This window comes from Nuphar pumila, chromosome 1, assembly GCF_984573655.1.
Source record: "Nuphar pumila chromosome 1, dmNupPumi1.hap1.1, whole genome shotgun sequence".
In the NCBI taxonomy this organism is placed as follows: domain Eukaryota; kingdom Viridiplantae; phylum Streptophyta; class Magnoliopsida; order Nymphaeales; family Nymphaeaceae; genus Nuphar; species Nuphar pumila.
In genome coordinates this window covers 15,118,896-15,136,832 of record NC_143249.1, presented here as the reverse complement: position 1 = coordinate 15,136,832, position 17,937 = coordinate 15,118,896, and the positions used below count along the sequence as shown (strand labels likewise).

The window sequence follows — 17,937 nt, the reverse complement described above, 5'->3', positions numbered from 1 at the left end:
TAATGATTTTTTTTTTAATATATAACCGTGGTAAATTGCCTCTGACTGTGGTTAGCTTGACGTCAACCTAACGAAAGGGCTATGTTGCACTAATGGAGCAAAAGGTGGGAAATCAATTTGCAAAACCCCGTAAGGCAGGGCTTTATTTTGCAAATCGACAATAAGGAAGGGAGTATTTTATAAAAAAATACAAAAAAATATTTTTCACTCGTTTTTTTTTTTTTGAATAATCAAAGGGAAAACCCCAGCTGCATATTGGCTCGCCTCCTGTTGGTAACCCTCTTGAGGTCCCCCTTCCCTTGCCCAACAGGGTGTACACCCTTCGACTTTGTGACATGGGATGGCCCGGTTATTAACGGGCTCGGGTTTGAAGAGCATCCCATGATCCAACCCATTGATTCAATGGATCAATGTGAAGTGGGCTCGGCCCGGCCCAAACCCATTTGTAAGATATTTTTTAAATAAAATTAATAGATAATTAACAAGTTTTCATGTACCCAACTAATTATCTTTCTAGTTTCTATAAAATTAATGCAACTAATTGGGTAAATAATAATAGTTGCAAAGTTACTATGCAATCAATTAACTTTTTAGCTTTTATATTATTAAAAATTAATAAATAGGTGGTAGCCCACAGGTCGACCCAAATTCAGACCCAGACCGGACTCGGAGCTTCCGCCTAGCATACACTGCCAGGTAACTTATAGGCACGTAGGCCAGGAGGGAAGAGTGATCCCTCAGGGATCCACCACCGCAGGATAGTTTTTCCTCATATACACAAACAAGCTACAAAATTTCATTTTAAAAAACTCATCATATCAAAACTTCTCATAGGCAAAATTTTCTCTTCCTATGAGAATTTTTCTCACTTTCAAATGTGCCCTTAAGTATCGTTTTGGTGATGCTCAAAACCTGTATAGAAACTAGGTTTGCGGTGTATTTGGTAACCATGTTTTGTCAAAACCTGAATAAGTGGAAAAAAAAAACCTCCCCGGTTTTTCAACTGTGTTTATCAATAAAGGGATTCTACCACCACCCCTCCCCAATGTCCTCTACCCCTCTCCCCTAGCCAGCATAGAGTACCGCCATCGGCCTTAAAGTGGTCGGACTGGTACTGCTTGGCCAGTCGTCCGACCATTTTCAGTTGGTGGCGAGACATAAATTCCCCTCTTTTTTTTTAAATGTTGTTCGCCCATTTTCTGGTTGGTGGTTGGCCGAAAAATGACTTGATTTCTCTCTTTTTTTTGTCTACCCACTTTTTGGCCAGCCACTGACCAAAAATAGCTGAGATGGTGTCGTCTAAACCTTTTTTTTTTAGTTTTTAGTAACCAAAAATGTTTTTGGTCAACCAAATAAGTAAACAACTTGGTTTGTTGGCAATCCAGGTTTTGCCAAAAAATAGTTTTTTTTTTTAGAAAAATCCAATTTTCTCAAAACCTCAAAACCAGGTTTTGCCCCCTATCATCCAAATGACCCTTTAGGGTTTTACGCTGTCGAGCATGGTGATCATAGTACATTAGGGCCTTCCGGCACGGTAGGTCTTTCTATCCAAATGTCAGTTACAAAAACGGAAAAGACCTAAGTTCCTGTGATTTAGATCAAAGATCTTTGATTTGACCTTCTAGGTAAGGCCAGAAACCTTGAATATATAAGGGGAACTGGGTTTATGAGATCCCTCGTTTGAGGGAGGATCAGGTGTAAATGCAATGTAATTGCACACTTTTAGTATCTGCACCACCCTCCAATCAGATCACAACTGTGTTGCAGTAGCTGAATTTAGATAATCAAGTCCAAAACCCATTGAAGCTGAATCGCGGATATGAGATCCAAAGTTTAGGATCGCCTATACCAGAGTAAGGACACCCTGCTACACCGAGAGGCTATTATAGCCTAGGCGCCTCTACTATGCTTGAGCCTACCTGATGCCGTCTTAAGTCCTCAATCTTAACCTATTGGGTCCATTATGTTATCCCAGGTCCACAAAACCCCAGTCGCGCAGAAGCTTTGTCGGATTCGCTTCATGCTTGTCAAACCATCTAGGAGGGCTACCCAAGCTCGTGGTGAGCACTCTTACTCTCATTTTTACCCAAAGTTTCTGTGGATACCGGTTATGAGAAATGAATGAAATAAAAATGATCTTCAAACGGATCCGGCCCTGACATACGAACCAAAGCAGCGAAACCACAAAAACTCCTTGCATCACTGACCTCTCACCACTTGGAGAGAAAATGCAATCAACTTGCAAACCAAACACCCACATTTTAGCAAATATGATTTTAAAACCTTGTTTATCTTTTTAAAAAACTATTTTTTGGTGGAAAATCAACATATTCATAGTATTGTAGGTTCTTCCAATTTATTTTCAGAGCCTTTTGACAACTCTGCCTTAATGAATTTCAAGTTAGGCAAACTTTCTTCTCCAAGGACATGCTCTTGGGGCCTAAATCGCTTGTCAAATCCAAAGGATGTCTTACATATGGCAATGTTGTTGCTGATTACTTGGTGGGAAATATAAAAGGACCTCAACAACAGAATTTTCAAGGAATCAGCCTCAACACCACGCTCATTGCTTGCTCAAATGTTGGTTTTACTTTTTGTTCCAAAATCTCTTTAGCCTATGTGGTCCAATCCAGAGTTGTGAGAGACGTGTATGGGTACGAGATACTGGATTGGGTAAACAAGGCCCTCAAAAGTTTTTTTTATTGAAACATGTATCTAAAAATTTTGGTAAAAGTTTCTAATAGACATTAGTACGAGATTTTGGTAAGCAACTTTCTTGATGATGATACGAGTTTATGAAAATTATACATCATTTATTTAAAAATAATAATATCATCATATATACTGTAACAAAAAAATGTTAAGAAAAGCAAAAACACTAAAAGTCAAAATATCACTAAATTTTATTATGTATAGCTATAGCAATGAGCCAATGTCTCAAGCAGCATGTAAAAGCAAAATATTGAAAGCAATAAAGAAAAAATAGAGAGCAATCTTAAGATGTAAGGGTGTCTCCTATAAGAATTTATGAAAAGTATATAAGTATGAAATTGATCTCTTGCATGTCTTCTCAAATCTCAATCATGAAATTGATATAAAAAGTAAAAAAAATCATATAATAGATGAAAGAGAAAAAAAACAACCTCTCGTGGAAGACTCAATGGAAGTAAGAGAAGCATGATGATGGTTTCAATGGAAGCTAGATTCACACATATAAGAAAGGTGTAAGAGGTGTTGGATGTAGGAAGAGGAGAGGAGGGAATTCAAATAAAGAAAATATTGATGACCACTCCTTTATGAAGTATGCTTGGACTTTGATGATGTCGAATAGTCCCACATTGAAGAATCTCAAGAAAGTTGTGTGATTTATAACCTACATGGAGATTCTAACACTTATTCTAAAAAACAAGGGAGTGGGATGACTACCACACACGTGTGTGCCCGCCCGCTCGAGCTGAGCCGGGTTTGGATAATTGGCCCTTTAGGGCTATATCCTTTCTAAGTCCAATGTTCTTTTTGTCCGGCATTACCGTTTTTTTTTTATTTGGATTAAAATAAAGAGAAAAAGCAAAATGGATAACGGATCGATCGATTGGATCATCACATCCGTTGGATCGAATGGTAACCAGTCTCTTCCACGTCTTTTGTAACCGTTCAAAGGTTATAAAAGGGCGTGGTTAGAGGGTTACTGCAGAGACATTCACAGAACGTGAAAGGTTTCTACTTTTTCTCTCTCTCGTACGTTTCCCAGAAAGGGGTTTTGAGAGGTTGTCGTTGAAGGGCGATCTACCATCGGAGTGCACCGATCCGGATCGCTGAAGCTATTGTATCCTGGGGGAAAGACGTTGGACCCTTTTTGCACCGCATGTAGGGGTGAATCTTCTCTAAGGGGAGTATTTTCATACGCCTTAGCCTGTTACATAGTATTAACATGTTACTGTTGTTTTTATTATGTTCTATGCATCTGTTTGGTCATTTGTATTTGTCTAGATTTTGGTATAATATGAAAATCGACATTTTGATCTATGTTTTCATTTTGATCGACTGTTAATCATGTTTATTATGTTAATACTTATTCGGATTTATATCATGATGTTGATTATGAAACAATGTGATCTGAAATATGATCCAACAAGAGGCAGGTGCAAAAGTCTTATTATCCCATGTCTTACCTTGTTTGAGAGAGATGGAATAAGTTTGGTATTGTTGACACTCAATTTTGGACTAAGATGCTTTCTATACAAAAAATTCAATGTTTTCAGGATATTTCAATGTTCTGATAACTTCAACTTCACTTTTAACCTTCAAAACATCATCTTCATTATTTTTATCCAAAAGGTCAATTGAACTAGAGGATTTTTACTTTTCAATAAGTCAAAATTGGAGTCAAATCCAAAACTTTTTCCTGTAAATTAAAACCTTTATTTGTGGCAACATGCCTTGAACATATCTCATCTCAACCATTAATTAAAAAACAATCAGGAGTCGTTCATTGCAATCTAGATCGGATCCAATGCTTTGGATCTTGGATATGCAAAAAATATATGCAAATCCACGCAAAAACTATAAACATGGATGTTCCACCCTTATTTCAAATCTTGCCCTTGCATTCCTAGCACTATCACTCTATCAAAATCATGTCAAAGACTATACTAGCCCACGTGGCCTAGCCAACTAGCCTAGTCCTAGTTCATATTAAATACAGTCTAAGATCCAAATCCCCAAGCTCACACCTATATTAAGCTTGTGTCAAGCCGAATTGTCGCACAAGCTCTCATGTTGGTCACGTAGAAAGGGGCTACCTAAGCCCAAGGTGAGTTTAATTGTATTTTAATTATTATTTTATTTATTTTATGTGTTTTATTAAGTTTAGATTGTTTTAACTTAATATATTTCAGCCTTTTCGTGTTTTTTTTTTCAAGTTTTGGTGGTTTTCACTACCAAACTTGTTTTTTCTTAGAATTTTGTGCCCAAGGTATGCTCTCTTTTTCAATGCAACTCCAACAATGAAGATCTGACATCCCTGATCCTGCTTATCCTTGCTTAACGGATGGGAAAAAATGCAAAGGCCTGAAGAACTATTTTCTAAAACAAACTTTTGGTGAAAAACTTGCATTTTTGCTTTTAAAAATTTAAGGATCCACATATATTGGTTTCACTTATATAAGAAATTGATCTCTTATATTCTTAGGAAAAAGTTTCATATATGCATTTGTAGATGAAACTAGGTTTGGTACTGTTTTCACTTATATAATAAGCGGGTTTCCAATATTATTAAGAATGAGTTTCATATGCATTTTGAAACAAGTTTTTTGGTGTTTTTGAAACCAATTTTGTACCAATACTAGATAATGATATGCATGAAACGAGATACGTGGAAAAAAATATAGTTTCTATGCAACTATGGTCCAATCTAAAATCCTACTAAATTTCTCAAAAGGTAATAAACCAAGCTCATTTTGCATTTATTCATAATTACCAAAGTGAGATTAATCCAAATGCCTAATGTAAGCAACTTAGCATGTTTTAGTTTAGGGCATCCTTGAGCATTCAGCTCCCTAGATAGGATGGCATGTTGTACTTGTGTAGATTTCAGTGGTTTAAGGACATCACTTTAAACAATATGTGGACAACTTTGGATTTGTTGAGATTTCAACAAAACCCACTCTTCTCTAAGATTATTAAGTCCAAAATTGTCATTATTCATCACTAAAACAGGAATATTCATTTGCCCTAGAGCATCCAGGTTCCACTATCCAAAGTAATCCTCAAGAACAATGGTTTTTAATAAATAATGGTGTGAATGTGGACCATGGATTCTGGAATCTCTTAAAAGACATGACTACACATCACTTTTAGACTATCGTACACTGCTTTTATTAAATAAATAAACCATGTAATGATGTTTGTAGGCCTTGATTACATTTAAAAAATGCTACAAAATCCGTGAGGCCTACTAAACAGTATGATAACAGCCAATGTGTACACCTTTTGGTATTTTTGTTTAAGCCAAGGAAAAATTCTTAAGGTCACCCTTGCTCACTTGATCTAGCTTCCATCTTGACAGCAAGGGATGCTGTCTGTTAGTTTCGAATTCATAACCTTCCATCAACTTTGTGACTTTCCCTAGTCGCTCCTGATCTTTTTAAAGTATCTTTTTTACAAAATTTAAATTTAATGTTTTTAAGTATTTTTCACCCTTCTATTTTTTATGATTTACAACTTGGTTTCGATAGATGATGGCAGAAGTGGTTAGTGCACGTCACCTTGTGTTGGGACGTTGCAAGTTCGAATCTCAATGGTATATAGTTGTATAACTCAATGTTTTAAAACCCAGTGACTCATCACTGGTCTCGTCTTTGAGTGACTCGTTCGGGTCAATTCTGTGACTCGGCTGGGTCATGTTAACTTTTATTTTATATAAAATATAAATATATATATATATAATCTATATTTTATAGTATTTTACTAATAAATTATATATAATATATATTATATGATATTTTTTATAATATATTTAATGTAAAATTGTATTAATACATGTATAATCATATTTTTATATATAATATACATAATACATATATTATATTTCATATAATATATGTAATTATATATATATATAATATAATATATATTTATATATATATGCATGACTGGGCCGAGTTTTGTTAAAGCCGGGTCACACATAGTTTTTGACCCAGTGACTGGGCGTTCTGGGCCAAGTCAACCGAGTCACCAAGTCAACCCGGCGAGATTTTAAACCTTGGCATAACTGGTAAGGGTCGGACTAACCCCAGCTTTTTCTGTAGAAAAAAAAACTTGCGACTTTTTTTCTCCCCGCTACTTCTCATCCTTATTCTAAAATTCCAAAGTTATATTTGGTTATTAGCCAACCAGGCACCAAATCAAATTCGGGTGAGATGAACAAAAGAACTTGTTTATTTATTTACTTAAAGAGTATTAAGGGCATGAGGTAATAATGCAGATAATAGGTCTCATAAGACTGCTGAGTTTGGCGCTCACTCTCTCGCTTAATGGACGGCCAGTGAAACAAATAATAAAAAAATACTAAAAGTGTTTCTAGCAGCGGTTTTTTATCACTCACTGTTGGGACCTTTAACGGAAGTCAAAACCATCGCTAAAAGGGCAAAAACATGTAAATAACATATTTTTGCTTTTTATTGTGATCGTCCATCACATGTGCACCTAAGGGTTATATATATATATATATATATATATATATATATATATATATATAGAGAGAGAGAGAGAGAGAGAGAGCTAAACATATTAGGCACCTAGATGTATTTAACATTATCGATTTAGTGAGAATCGACTCTTGAACCATGTTTTTTCAGTGTAAAAATATATTTTTATGAGTCAGGAAAAACTGGCACCTTCGTGTCCATTGATTTTGGATCACTAAAAAAAACTTTTATACAAGTCAGATTCTAGCAATACAAACGATAGTTCCCACTAAACAAAACCTATAGATCATATCTACCGTATTAGACGTGATAAAAAATACTTAAAACTATAAATTTTAAAGGGCCTAACGAGACCTAACAAAAAAGGAGGCCTAAAAAACTGTATAGTGAAATGCGTAGTTGCTTGATGCATAGCTGCTTGATGAATAAAGTCCTTGAGCACCTACTTAATCGCGCTGACAGTCCATCACACACATTGATGGATGGTCAGCGCGTAGAAAACGGGAAAATGCATTTTGGCACAAAAATGGGTGAAATAATCTTTTAGTGGCACTTCAAAAAGTGCTGCTAAAGGTCCCAGCAAAATTGATAAAAAAGGATGTGGTATTACAAAGTTATAATGCCGTGCACAGCCTTTTTTATGTTTGCGGCACTTCAAAAGGGTCGCCAAATGGGTTTTTTTCCTGCTCGTTTGTGTCAAAATGCATTTTTTTAGTGGTTTTTTTTCTGACCGTCAATCAAGTGCATGATGGACGTTAGCACGATTAAGCATGGGTTCAAAACTGCACTAAGGCGCCTACCTATCTCTCTCTCTCTCTCTCTCATATATATATATATATATACCACTCAGGTGGTAAGTGGGGTCCTATGTGAAGTTGAAGGCTCAGGTTCGAATCCCTCTGCCACATGGGGCTTAAAAGATACCTGGTATGGTCTCCCAACTTGCCTTTCAAAAATATATAGAGAGAGAGTTCCATCTTCCCCCTCTTGGATACAGAAAACAACGGGAGTGGAGGGTTTTCTTGAAAGTATGTCTTCATCTTTTGACAAGAAAACCTTCGTTTTTTTTCCTAGGCCTCCGTGTTTCTCTTCTGAAGCTTATATCCTCTTCTTCATTTCAGGGTTTCCTTCCATTTGTAGGTCTGCACTTTTTTGCTTCATCTTTGAAAACACAACCACCGCCAGGAGAGAGAGAGAGAAAGCGCAAAGAATATTTTGGATAAAGAAATTCTTGTGGGGGAAGAAATGGAGGATGATGAAGAATTTGGAGAAGGCCAGAGAAAGCAATTCCAGAGGCAAGAAGTAATATCGGCCATCGCCGACGAAGGGTTCTTGGGGGATGAGGATGACGGCTATGAAGACCTTTACAAAGATTTAAACGTCGAAGAGGGCTTTCACCAGACCTTGCAGAGGAGCGATTTGGGGTTCAAGAACGAGGAGGAAGGGAAGAAACCCGATTCCGAGGCCGAATCCCGGAAGAAAGATGAGGGCGAGGCCGTCGTTGCTCCTGGATTGGGATTAGGATTAGGTCAGGTGGGTGGAATTGCGCCGGAGGGAGGAAATGGATTCAACGCATCGGCTTCTAGGCCGCCCAATGAAATCGGTGTGTTTCCCGGTTCGAGGCCGGAGAGGGCAGACGGGCAGGTTGGGAGTTTAGGGTTTAGAGGCGGAGGGGATGCGCCTTCGAAGGGTTCGGCCACCGGTGGCAGCGCTGGGGTCGATTTCAGGCAGCCGGCAGTTGGTGGGCAGGTTGTTGATAATCCTGAGGTGTTGAATAGGGTTCAGATTTCAGGGAGGCAAGTTGGTGTTGGTGGTGGTGATAGCCGTGCCGCCGGTGGTGGAAATGGCGGGACGGTTCTTTTCGTCAGCGAATTGCATTGGTGGACAACCGATGCCTGTCTTGAGACTGAGTTATCAAAGTATGGTCAGGTGAAGGAACTGAAATTCTTTGAAGAGAAGGCCAGCGGGAAATCAAAAGGGTATTGCCAAGTTGAGTTCTATGATCCAACTGCTGCAGTTGCTTGTCAGAAAGGTATGAATGGTCATGTATTTAATGGCCGCCCGTGCGTCGTCGCTCTGACTTCGGCGCATGATGTGTGGAGAATGTGCGAAGCTCAGATGAACAAGAACCGGGCAGCCCAAGCTCTTGCGCAATCGAATGAGAGGATGGAGATGGGTGAAGCCGGCAGTAGGGGTGGTGGTGAGATAGCTGGCAATGCTAATTATCAGGGGGGAGATGGAGGACGCAATTTTTGGTGGATGGGATATGGAAGGAGTGGTCAGGGTATGGTGGGCAGAGGACCGAGAGCGCAGATGATAAACAGAGTTGGCTTTGGTGGAAGAGGTGTGATTCCAAATGGTGGGATGGGCAGCCATGGTTGGGGTGGTCCCTTTGGTCAGGGTCTTGCTACCCCTCCTCTGATGCATCCACAAGCAATGATGGAGCAAGGTTTTGATCCCACATATGGGGCACCGATGGGAAGAGTGAGTGGTTATGGACGGTACCCTGCAGCGGCACCTCCATACGTCGGGATTCGGCCTTCGTTTCCGCCGGTTGGATCAATGGCTCTTCCAGGAGTTGCTGCACATGTGAATCCTGCTTTCTTTGGTCGAGGGGTGCCAACTAATGGAATGGGAATCATGCCACCCTGTGCTGTTGATGGAAACACTGCTGGGCTTTGGTCCAACACAAATATGAGTGGATGGGGAGGCGATGAGTATGGAGGAAGGACAGCGAAATCAAGTTACCGAGAAGATGCTGCTTCAGATAATGGTTATGGTGATAACGTAGACCATGAAAGAGCTGCTAGATCTGGTGGTGCACGGGAAAAAGACAGAAGTTCTGGTAGGGATTATGGAGTGAGTTCCGAAAGAAGGCGCAGAGATGATCGGGACATGGGACGGCAACGGGAGAAAGATGCAGGCCATGATCAAGAATGGTTGGAGAGAAGGCAGGGTGATGACAGGGATAGGGAACAGGAATGGGAACGAGGAAGGGATCAGGATCGAGAACGAGAACATGACCGATACAGAGATGACAAGGAGAAATATGCAGATCATCACAGGCACAGGGATCGTGAGCGGGGAAATGATGATGACAGGGATAGAGGCCGCTCTTCAAGATCACATAGCAGGCCCCGACTGTTGCAAGAGGAAGAACATTGTTCAAGTTCGAGGGATGCTGACTATGGGAAGAGGCGAAAAGAATGATTTGTTCTGACATTACTCACCTTCTATTCTGCAAACTTCATCATAACACGCTTGGACTTTTTGAACCTGAATGCAGGAAATCGCCACTAGGCTATGTTAGGGATGGCATGTTCTCTTTCGTAGGCCAGCAAGAGGTGCTTTTTTTTTTCCTCTACTCTTTTTTCACCTTTTAATTTTTTTCTCACTTTGTTCTTTAAACTCAACATTAAAGTGAAACATTTGTTATTTGTTTGGTTAACTCGGCTTCAGAATCAAGTGAATCAGATTTATTGTATTTTTTTTAGAGAAAGATAAACTTGATTTTAATAATGAAGAAGGTGAACAAGACCTGGATTTGGTTCTGATCCAGATGGAATCAGACCTGGTCACGATTTTTTGGGTATGGTATCAGGTCCGGACCTGGATTTAATCAGACCCATCATAAGAAAAACTATACCCAGACCCGATAAGAACTACATGAACAAGACCCGAGCTATACCTGCTAAAACAATAATTTTTATCATTTTTATATAGCAAATTTGTGGGTCTTAATCAGGACTCGGGTTGGGTCCGAGTCTGGTGTAAAATTTCACAAACTATACCCAGGTCCATGTATTAATCGGACTTGACCCAACCCGGGTTTTAATCAGGTCTTATTACTTATCACCATACCCGGGCTCTATAGGGTTTGGTCAGGGTCCAGTCTAAGTAAACCCGACACATTGACACCCCTAGATCCAACCCACGTCCTCCCTTGGCCACTTAGCAAAACCATATGAAAAACATCCTTAAAGAATGTGTGCAATCAAAGAAGTTGCTGGTCTGCCCTCAAAGGTCCTTGAGTTACGCTCAGAATGTGTGCAATCAAAGAAGTTGTCGGTCTGGCCCTGCCCTCAAAGGTCCTCCAGTTACGCTCTTTCAAAACCACTCACCAAGTAGTCATGAATATAGTTTAAAAACTTGCCAGTTTTGATTCGTGACTAAGTTGACTCAGCCCAGATTGCTTAGTCACCTGGTCAAGAAAAAAGGATGTGACCCGGCTTTAACAAAACTCAGCCAAGTCATGGGTGAGTCATATATATATATATATAATTATAAATTAAATATGTTAAAAAAAATATCATATAATGTATATTATATATAATATATTACTAAAATACTATAAAATATACATAATATATACATATATTTATATACTTTATATAAAATATAAAGTTAATATGACTGCGGCCCAGTCAAGTTGACCCGACCGAGTCACGAGTCACTCAAGGATGAGCCGAGTGACGATTCACCGGGTTTTAAAACATTGGTCTTGAGCCAACATCGGAAAACCAAAACCACTTGCTACCCTTTGGCAGTAAACTCGTCCCAGCACCAGTTCTCTTACTGCGAAGATGGTTTCCCCATTCCACATGAAAAAATGTGGACATATAGAACAGGGAACTCATGTCTTCTCTTGCTGGAAGGGGCATAGCTAGGGACTTGAAGGAGTGTGTAGGGGGTCGAAGAAGGTTTGAGGAGCGTGTGTGTGTGTGTCTATATATATATATATATATATATATATATATATATATATATATATAGAGAGAGAGAGAGAGAGAGAGAGAGAGAGAGAGAGAGAGAGAGAATTTAGCTATGGGGAAGCCTTGTCTCTTTTGCAACTCAGCTGCTATATCATTGTTGCAACCAAAGATGTGTTATTTGTTAGATTTACATTTTTCCTAATATTTTTCCTATTTATCTTATGGTAAATATTGTGTGTAATATAGACAGATTACCGTGAATCCCTGTGATTGAGGTCAATCAAAAGGGGTTTTCTTTTTCTGTTATCATGTATATATTTTTTGCATTCTTTCTATAAAACAAAACAATAGAAAATAAGATTTCTTCTCAACTATGTTTTCTTCTTCTATATTGTTTTCCAACATGGTATAAGAGTCACGCGATCTAGAGGGAGCGCTGCAAAGCTAAGGATCACCCAACGTAGCTGCATTCGTTCTTCTTCAGTTGTTGTCATCGTGTGAACCCATATTTGTTTCCAATGGTTTATTTGTAGTATTGTTTATCTTTATTCACCAACCATGTTCCGTAGTACTCACAAATTTTTTAGCATTTATTAAAATTAATAAAAATGAATTTTATGTCTTAATTATGAATTTAATTTTGAATGTACATTTAGTGTATACGTTAAATTAAATATAAATCTCAAGTTAATGTGAATTTTAATTGAATCTAATTTGAAGTTTGAATTTAATTTCACACAAATTGGAATTTGGATTTAATTAAGCATGAATTCAAATTTTGGATTTGATACTTAAATATGGATCTAGATCTTATTTAAAAATAATTTGAATTTGGATTGGATATAGGATATAAACTCAATTAGATTTGGTATTTGCATTTGAAATCCAAAATAGAAATTTTAAGGAATTTAATTAGTTAATTTAAATTGAACGAATTCGAAAGGTATACCAAGTGGGTGCCCCCCCCCCCGGATGTGGGACCATCTTAACTAGGCACAACTACTTTTTAAGATAATGAATTACCTAGGATCTCATATCAAAACCAAAAGTCAAAAGTTTCCTATTTAAAAATTAGGGTAGCTAAGTAGATAGTTTAGGATATTTAATTTTTTTTAAAGCAACTTTGGGATCCATGTGAGATGCCCCCTAGGTGAGCCCTCCTACATGGGAGGGAGTCCATGTGGCATGGACTTCCATATGGTAACTAAGCTTCAAAGAGGGGTGGGACGTCTCCACCTACCTTGCTATAAGGGACATATATATAATAAAATAAAATAAAAACAAAAGAAAATTAAGAACTTGGAAGCCAAATGCATCCAACACAAAAAGAGAAGAAAGGAGGGAGTTACCACATGGGTTGAGAGGCTCCATAGGGTTATAAAAACCTTATTCACGCCCCATGTTCCTATTTTGATCTCTCTCTATTCTCCTTTCTTTTTCTTTTCCTTTTTCTTTCTTTCTTTCTTCTTTCCCTTCCACACTCCTTGGGAGGTTTAGAGCTCATCTTGGAGGTCCTCCATTGTTGGTGCTACCAAGTGGAGGAAGGTGTTCACCAAGAGAAGGAGCTTCCCGGTTTTCAATTTTCTCAATTTTTTATTTCAGTGTTATATTTTGGTTCGAGGTAGGTACATTCTAATTATAAATGCATATGATGCTCAACGGCATATGAGTGCTATGGGAGGATCACATTAATATAAATATCAATCATAGGAAGATTGATATTGTATTGAGGATGGGGTTTTTAAACTCTGAAATTGTTTGTACCAAAATCGTTTTTTGGAGAGTTGCATAAAATCAATAAAATTCTTTCATAAAATCGATTTATGTGATTCTTGATCCATGCCTTGTGTTAGATAATTCATGAACATGTGGTAGATTAGATGCATGTTTGATTTAAACATTCATGAATAGGATCCGTTTTTATGAAAACTGATTTTTAGTTTGTGAAAAACCTTCTTTTAGAAAATTAGTTATGTGGAGTTCTTAATTTTTTTGTGGATCTTTATCATAAATTTGAACTCTGAGATGTCAACATGCTTGAATATATGCATACATGTTTATGATGTGTTATATTAAGTGAAATCATGTATAAGCATGTTTATATGGTTTAGTTAATGAAAAACAAGCATTTAATGATGTATTAATTGAAAAACGTATTTTGTTCGGGATTCTCATTCCAACCAATTTGAAAGAATAGATTGGATCTCAAAAACAGTGAATCCAAAAATTCTTAAATTTTAAAAAGATATTTCAGACAAGTAGAGGAAATCCTAAAAGAAAATTTTGCTTCTTTTGAGGTCTTGATTGAGAAATACGACCTCCGCAAGTCAGCAGAATGTTTGTCCTGGCAGAAATTCTGTAATGACTGCACGGTCATGTTGATTTTATTTGTCCCAATACGCTCCATGTTTGTGGTCAAAATTTTTAGCAGTATTAGTTTACATATTGATGAAGACACTGTAAAAAATTTAGCATAGATTCATTCTTATTTGTGAATTAAAAATCATGAAAGTTAGTTCCATAAACCCAGAATATCTAAACTACATACTGTCCAATAACAAAACGGGTTGTAGTGCGTAAATATTAATTTTCAGATGGCATGACGTTTAGACCTGATTTCTATGAGAGATTTTGTCAGATGTTCATCTAACTACAATAAAATTTACAGAATTTTTTTCATTTTGTAAATTTGATAGTTGATGCTTCTTCGATAAGACCGAACCGGACACATTTGTTCAATTAACAGAAAACCAATTTTAGTAAATGATTTATTTCTCCATAGTTCGAATTGATTTTGAGGCAAGGTTTATAGCTATAGTTAGCTAACACATCTTAGCATCTACTGTAAAAAAATCAGATTTTATTTCACTGTATTTCGCTTGTGACACAATTTACACTCACTGATAAATTATGTTCATGTTGTTTCGAGTTGGAACTCATGTTTGAATGTATGTCATAGTTCATAAAGTGAATCAGCTAGACGTGAATGATGTCCAGAACTGAACTAATTGGATATTTACCTTATTTAAATAGACTAGGTGGTCCAAAGGATGTTAATTATGTTGGTGTTTGATTATGAACATGTGACTATGCCTATGTTGTAATTTTCAATTACAAGGCGAAATGAATGCATGTCATGTTTACATGATTAAATGAGAATGATATGCAACATATGTTTATGACATGATGTTAGGGCATGCATCATAATGTTAATTGAAATGGCTATGCGCTATTATATATGAATTGCATGTTGCACATGTAAATGCTCTCAGATGAGCTTCTCGGTTCAAGGAACCGATTTGTGCTATGTGAGCACAAGCTAAGAAGGTTATGTATGCTTATGTAAATGTGCATTCAGACATTAAGAGACATGTCTGAACTTGCCAATTGATGATGCATGGTTCAAGGAACCAATGAAGTGCCATGGGTGCACGAATGTAACTCGTTGTGGGATGATTGTTATTATGCTATAAGACGTGTAAGACATGCACGCACACAGGATCGTTCATGAGTGAGAAAGGGGTTTGATAAGAACCCAATGAAGTGATGAGTTGCACCAAAATATGAAAATGAACTCACCATGCAGACACACATAATAATATGGGATCGCCTTCACAGTGAAGATGCTCGAATGATTTAAAGAATCTAAGCATAATGAATGACTTATGTAATTTATTAAGCTAATGAATTGTGTGCCTACCAAGATGAGTATATGTTGCAATTGCCTAAAAGGCAATCTAAAGTGACCCTGGAAGGATACTTGAGATTTTGGAGCCTGTGGTGCTATATAGGTAAATGAGATAAAAACATATGGAACCTTGTTTTAATAGCAACACCTAATAACCCAATCAGATTCAGGCTTACCTTGGAGAGGGTAAGTGGTACAAAACTCTATTGGATCATCTTGTATTTATTTAAGAGCAATGGCATCTCACTTGGGTCCCTAGTTCTTGGAGTTAAGGAGCCAAGATTACCAATATATCATAGGTGGTAGGTTTATATCTTCTACAAAAGTGGTTATGGTGCATCCTTGGAATCTCGACCATTGGTGGGTTTTCTCTTAGTTATGGACTGCCTTAAGTGAATCAGTCTCAATAAGTCACTCAGAGAAATAAAATATTTAGAATAACAAACACCCAAGTGGTATCCTTTGAGGCTGCGATTATATCGCAAGTACCCGCAGGGGTAATAAAGAGAAACTTAAAGCCTTAAACTGAATAACATTTATGCATGAAAATTTGTGTGAAAATATGCCCTAATAAGTCAACTGCATATTCATAATATTGTTCTTAATTTATGGCATCTTACATAGAAATATGATTTGTGTGTGTTCAGTTGAATGCTATATGGTTTAATTATGTAATATAATGGTTTCAATTGATATTTGACATTATGTGCACTTAGTTTGTATATATGTGCTTAGTTATGTTATTTTTTACTGAGACACCTTGTATTTTGACCCCCACCTATTTTATAATTTTTCGGATAAAAAAGTATGAGTGGATACAGGATTGACGAGGAAAGAGTCATGTGAACCAACAATTTGAATCCCAGGAACTTACTTTTGAATTTAATGATTATTAAACTTAAGACTGGATTGTAATAACTTTTATTTATTTGATAGATACTTTAAGTTTATAAATGATGATGTATTTGAATACATGTAACTCACCCAAAATGTTTAACCGACTTCAAACTAATGATTTTCGATGTGATTTCAAAATTATTTGATAGAGTTTTTAAAATTGGATGTCTTCTCTCAAATTCGGTTCTAAGAAGTTATTAAACGTTGGTGTATGTGCAGGTTGACTCCTTATAGCTTAATTCGATCAAGGCAATGCCATAAATGAGACCACGTATTAAAATGCATATTTTATATATAAAAAATAATTTTATAAATTTTCAGGTTAAAATTTTGGGGCGTTACATGTTGTCTAGAGGAGCTGATAACCAGCTACAAAGCAACACGACTACAAAGTTCAATCCTTAACCCAAAGAAGATTTTTCAAGGGAACGCCAGGCTCGAAACTAGCTCAAATGTGAGTATTGTGGCAAGTTTAGGCATATTAAAGCAAAGAGTTTCTACCTTTATGATTTTTCAAGTTGTCAAGGGACGTCCTCTAGTGCTCGAACAAGTGGTCAAGCTAATGTCAATGTTGTTGGTGCTCAAACCAATTTCAAAGTTTATGTTCTCCATAGTACTCCCAACTCCACGATTTTGGTACCTCAGTTCACCCATGATAAGTATGAAAAAGTAAAGTCGTTCATTCATCAAGGTAACCCACAACTTAACCTAGAAGGTAATCTCTTCTCCCATTTTGCACCCAAATAGTTATATCTATATATGCTATGTTTCAGTTGATTATATGTGATATATGGGGTGGAAATAAAACTCCATCATTATTCTAGGTTCCTCACTATTGTTAATGTTTTTAGTCATTGCACATGGGTGTATTTAATGCAATATAAATAAAAAACTCAAAATATTCTTCAAAATTTTATTGCCAGGGTTAGCAACCAGTTTAACTATCGTGTTTTGAGCATCAGATCTAACAATGGATTTGATTTTTTTAATGAAATGTAATCATACCTTAATAAAAAAAGGATAAATCATCAATATAGTTGTGTTGGAATGCCACAACAAAATAGTGTCGTCAAACACAAACACATAGACCTCCTCAATATTGCCCGAGCACTTAGATTTCAAGCCAATTTGCCCATACAGTTTTGAGGGAAATGTGTTCTTATATCTGCCTATCTCATAAAGTGCCTTCCCTCCAAACCGTTATATGAGAAAATTGCCTTCAAGGTCCTCTACAACAAAAAACCCTAGTATAATCATATTAAGGTGTTCAAATGTATTTTCTATGCTCATAATATGTATCACTTGCATAAATTTTATAGCAGGGCTTGAAAATATATTTTCGTTGGGTACTCTCATGGTCAAGCCGCGTACAAAGTTTTTGATATCAAAAAACAAGAAATATTTTCTAGCAGAGATGCATTTTTATGAAAAA

General features: G+C 37.0%; 1 protein-coding gene across 1 annotated transcript; it reads left to right on the top strand.

Annotated features, from left to right (window-relative positions):
* The first annotated feature begins 8,453 nt into the window (after nucleotides 1-8,453).
* Nucleotides 8,454-10,659, top strand: LOC149848087 (uncharacterized). The gene has a single exon (XM_090003207.1). The coding sequence runs from the start codon at nucleotides 8,454-8,456 to the stop codon at nucleotides 10,416-10,418; it is 1,965 nt and encodes a 654-aa protein (XP_089859333.1). The 3' UTR covers nucleotides 10,419-10,659.
* Nucleotides 10,660-17,937: the final 7,278 nt, after the last annotated feature.